This window comes from Gymnoscopelus microlampas (assembly GCF_963454915.1).
Source record: "Gymnoscopelus microlampas genome assembly, chromosome: 18".
Lineage (NCBI taxonomy): Eukaryota > Metazoa > Chordata > Actinopteri > Myctophiformes > Myctophidae > Gymnoscopelus > Gymnoscopelus microlampas.
The window spans coordinates 31545075-31550074 of record NC_139955.1 but is presented as its reverse complement, the minus strand read 5'-3'; the positions used below and the strand labels follow the sequence as shown (position 1 = coordinate 31550074).

General features: G+C 41.4%; 1 protein-coding gene across 1 annotated transcript in view; it reads right to left on the bottom strand.

The window, feature by feature from the left end:
• pde6a (phosphodiesterase 6A, cGMP-specific, rod, alpha) overlaps positions 1 to 5000 on the bottom strand; it is a gene marked incomplete at both ends in the record, with an annotated part of 38178 nt that overhangs the window by 13052 nt on the left and 20126 nt on the right. The window contains 3 exons of the mRNA XM_084041755.1: positions 802 to 909; positions 2213 to 2313; positions 3416 to 3503. Coding sequence (XP_083897881.1) covers positions 802 to 909; positions 2213 to 2313; positions 3416 to 3503 — 297 coding nt within the window. The remainder of the gene's footprint in view (positions 1 to 801; positions 910 to 2212; positions 2314 to 3415; positions 3504 to 5000) is intronic.

Genomic DNA, 5000 nt, shown 5'->3' with positions numbered 1-5000 from the left:
AGCAACCAAAGGCATACCTTCAATGTCTGATCCAACCCTACAATCCCTCAAGTCCGATCAGCTAACACAGAGAAGCTGTCTGAACCTTCCCTAGTCCATGAGCCAGAGCCCCAAAATTGAGCCATGATTATCAAATGGGTGGGCAAATCCAGGTTTGCTTTTTTGACAAGCTGTACATCTCTAGTTTAGAGTTTTGGATGATAACCATTGCAGACTAGCAGCTTAGTGGTAGTTATCATGCGTTGAATATGTGGACCCCTATATTATCACACGCAAATTGTTACTTCCATATATGCTTAAATGGCTTTTTAATGCAAGATTTTGCACACAAATAGAATGGAAAGGTTATCATATATTAATTTACTTATATTGATATAAACAATTTAATATAGGTATGGTTTTGCCCAGTCATTTGATAATGAAATCTTGTCTGGCTCATGGACTACTGGGACAACGCTCCACACATCCCCGACTCTTCTCCCTCCTGGCTCCCAAACTGTGGAACAAACACCCAATTGCAGTTAGAACTGCAGACTCACTCCCAATTTTCCGCCGTAATCTGAAGACTCACCTCTTCAGACTTCACATCAGCCCTTAGCACTTAACCTATTATGACGACTATGCAGACATACCATGAGAGTGACAATAATCACTTAGCTACATTCAGCCCTTTGCTGTTACTCTGTCTTCAGCCACAAACCCTTCACTCTCCTGCACCATGAGAGTTAGTGTGTGTGTGTGTGTGTGTGTGTGTGTGTGTGTGTGTGTTATGTGTGCTCATGTGCACGTGTGTGTCCTTACATGACAATCTCTTTGCGTGTTTTCTCCATTGACATGTAGGCGGTCCAGTCATTCCAGTCCTCATAGGTTTTTGACTGGTCCACTATCTTCTGGAACATGGCCCTCTTCCTGTATGAAGTACACAGGAGAAACAATGTGTGTCTGTCTATCAGTCAGTCATTACCTGTTGTGACCCTCTGTTGTAAAAGAGACTGGGCGAAGCTGTAACTGAATTTCCCCCGGTGCAGGTCCCCCCTGGTTTCCCTTCCCTCTCTATTATATGTTTCCATGTTTATCTCTGTCCATCATGACTGATTTATACATGTTTACGCAACACAACAGGCCTTAGTCTGTGTCTTTATTGTCTCCACCAGGCCGAGACCATGTTTTGCACCCTGTCCGTCCGTCCGTCCGTTTGTGTGTCCGTCCGTCTGTGAACGGCTAATCTCCGGCACCTTTGGCATGATGGCAGCAAAACTGTGCACACCATGGAAGCCAGAGCAGAACCTCTGTCCCAAATTTTTCACATGAGCCTGTTATAGCGCCGCCAGGAGGCCATTTTTTGCAACAAAAAAAATGTTGACAGTTCTCCTACAGATTTTGTCCAAACATCACGCAAATCGATAAACAGTATCTGTAGTCATTAAACGAAACGGGTCTTTCATATTTTTCATATTCCATCCTGATTGGCTAAGATTGGCTTCCAAAGTTTGCAGGAATGCTACGTTTGGAACAAAATGCCTCAAATCATGAACACAGCGTGCAATTTCTGTGAAATTTTGCACAATTCCCACTAGGCCGAGGAAGAAATGCCACTGGAAAATGTTCAAATCAGTCTCATGGTGGCGCTATAACAGGCCGATTCGAGTTTTTACCTATAACTGCACCAATCTGGGTAAAACTTTGTATGCGCACTCCCTAGAGGCCAATGAAAAACCTTTGCCCTGCATTTTTCACATCTGCCTTTTATAGCACCACCAGGAGGCCGACTTATGTAAAAAAAAACATATATATTACTCCTTCAGATTTTATTCAAATTTTAAGCAGATCGGTACACATGATCTCTATAGTCATGTGATCAAGACGGATCTGTTAGATTTTTCCTATTCCATCGTGATTGGCTAAGACTTTGCACGCACATTCGCACTACTTTGAGGAACAAATGCCACCCTTTTAACATTGCCCTATTAAAGTGCCACCAGAGGCCGATTTTTATTTTTATTTTACTCCTACAAATTGTCACGCAAATCGGTATACATTATCTCTACTGTCAAGTGATCAACGCGATCCATCAAATTTTTCATATTCCATACTGATTGGCGAATTCCAAACATTGCTGGCCCACAATAACCTACCTGACCTGGCGGAGACCTGTGTTCCGAGGAGCACTTTTTCTAGTTGGATACATGTGTTCTCATGGTGTCATACTGACTTGAAGTAGAGAGCCAGGTCAGTAGCGATGATAGCAATGTCGATCAGATGAATAACATATTCATGTTGTTCTTTCGTCAGATTGCAGAAGATGTTCATATCCTGAAACGGGAACACAAGAAGGCTTATTACTTAAAAAATCTGGATCCCTATCGTTAAGAGAGAGAGTGAGAAAAAAGAGACAGAGAGAGAAAAGGAGATGAAAGACTAATTGAGTATTTCGTTGTTAGGCTTTTTTTGTCTTCAATTTGTAAAATCCCCAGACTTGTCTATGACTAACACCCATGACTTGTGTGGAAAAGCCTGGTGACGCGAGCTAGGGTACCCATGACCTACAGAATAATGCTTATAGTCATTGTGGGCAGCCATAGTAGCTGAATGGATAGTGAGCGTCCATATCCAGGGCATGTAATAATAGGTGAACATTCTGTGAAAATGGCAGATCTACAATTTTACAACGCATTGCAACGGGACTTAAAGCATGTGCGGACCAGGCTGTGGTCTCTGCAGACTTAAAAATGTCCACCATTGTGCCCAAGCACTCCAAGGTAATATATCTGAATGAATGTTGCCCTCATCCGTATTGTCATTAAATGCTTTGAGAGACTGATGAGGGATAACATCTGTTCCATGCTACCTGCATAGTTACATACTGTACCCTCACGGTTCAATCCCCGTTGGTGTCAAAGTGTCCTTGAGCAAGACACTGAAACCCTAACTGCCCCCGATGGGCAGATTGGTAACTTGCATGTGTGTGTGAGAATGGATGCATGTAATGCACATTGTAAAGCACTTTGGATAAAGGTGATATATGTATTTAACTTTTTAAACCTGGAAAAAGACGATGGCATGGCTGGCGGGAATGTAGAGGCACCCACATAATAATGGAGTGGAAATCAAATTGACAAAATATAATGGAGGGGATTTCAAGAAAGTGCAGTGTTTATCCAATTCCACAATGTAGTTTTAAAATCAAACTACTGAAACTTTCCCCCGGAACAGAGCTTTTGAAATTCAACAAAATTCTAGAAAATCTATGACCCCTTGGAAACCTGGTAGTTTGAGTGTGTGTGTGTGTGTGTGTGTGTGTGTGTGTGTGTGTGTGTGTGTGTGTGTGTGTGTGTGTGTGTGTGTGTGTGTGAGTGCGTGCGTGCGTACATACAGGTGAATATATGGGCATGTGTGTTCATATGTATTTACTCACATCATCTCTCAGCAGAGTCTTGCCAGTGTCCAGATGGTGTCGCTCCAAGATGGAGGTGCCGTGAAGCTTGTACAGAGGATTAGCAGACCTACACACAACACACACACACACACACACACACACACACACACACACACACACAGTGGGAGATGACAGAGTGATGAATGGCATATTTCGACCCCAGGTGTGTTTGGCTTGCAGCGTCCTCGGCTAATGAGGAGATGTACTGCGGGAGGAGATGAGCCGTACAAACCTACAGTCAATAACCACTCACTGATTCTCTCTGTGAGAGACTGCTTCCATTCATCTGATTCATTGATGTTGACTTGGAGGGACACGAGCGCACTAGTGACTGGCCCAGACTTCTATTGATGGGCGTGTGTGTGTGTGTGTGTGTGTGTGTGTGTGTGTGTGTGTGTGTGTGTGTGTGTAGATGCATATCTTAACTTTTGATTGTTGGTGAATGCGTTATTGTCGGACAAAAAATTTTGCATTTCAACTTTTTATTTTTTTTCCGTCAATGAATGCACTATATACTTCATCATACAAGATTGTCGCACAAAAGTAGCGAAAATAGCCGATCCAGAAGCTTGTAGATCGGCTATTTTCACTACTATAAATTGTTTAAAAAAAAATAATAAAAAAGAAACGGCTTTGGACTACAAGGTTTCTGCCCGACACAGACCATATGCTGTATGTTTATCTCTGTCTTAAGGGCCGTTCACACCAAGCCCGATAACTCTAACTCAGTGGTGTAAAGTAACTAAGTGCATTTACTCAAGTACGGTACTTAAGTACAATTTTGAGGTACTTTTACTTTACTGGAGTATTTCCAAATATCAGTACTTTTACTCCACTACATCTCAGAGGCAAATATTGTAATTTTACTCCACTTACTTTGCAGATATACAGTAAATGATTACATTATAAAACATACATTAACCATTTTAGCCCTATTTTATACCTAGGCTATTTGAAAATAGCCGATCTACAAGCTCACAACGTGTCGCATCGCGACGCATGGTGAGCTTGCAGATCTGCTATTTTCAAACATTTTTATACTTTTACTTTTGGTACTTCAAGTACATTTTGATACCAAAACTTTTGTACTTTTACTCAAGTAAATGTTTAATTCCAGAGTTTTACTTGTAACAGAGTACTTCTACATTGCAGTATTGATACTTTTACTTAAATAAAACATTTGAGAACTTTTTCCACCACTGGCAATAGGATATAATCTGACTGACTGACAGTCTATACCTGAGGTAATGCCAGCTAGTGTTAGATATTCATAACTGCCTCCATTCATAAATACAACTCACTGACGTGATTGCGAGAGCGAGAGCGAGAGCGAGAGCGAGAGAGAGAGTGTGTGCATGCATGCATGCGTGTCTGTCTGTCTGTCTGCCTAAACTTTAGACTCTAAAGTGTCTATGAGTTGTCTGAACCTACTGTAGTTGATTGGAATAATTTAAAGTGGATTGGAATATTTTGGCTGAATGTCAGGAATGCAAATAAATTGTATTGTAGGATTTCTCCAAAAAATATAGTGTGTTATTGTTGTTAATCGGTTATTTCCTGTATG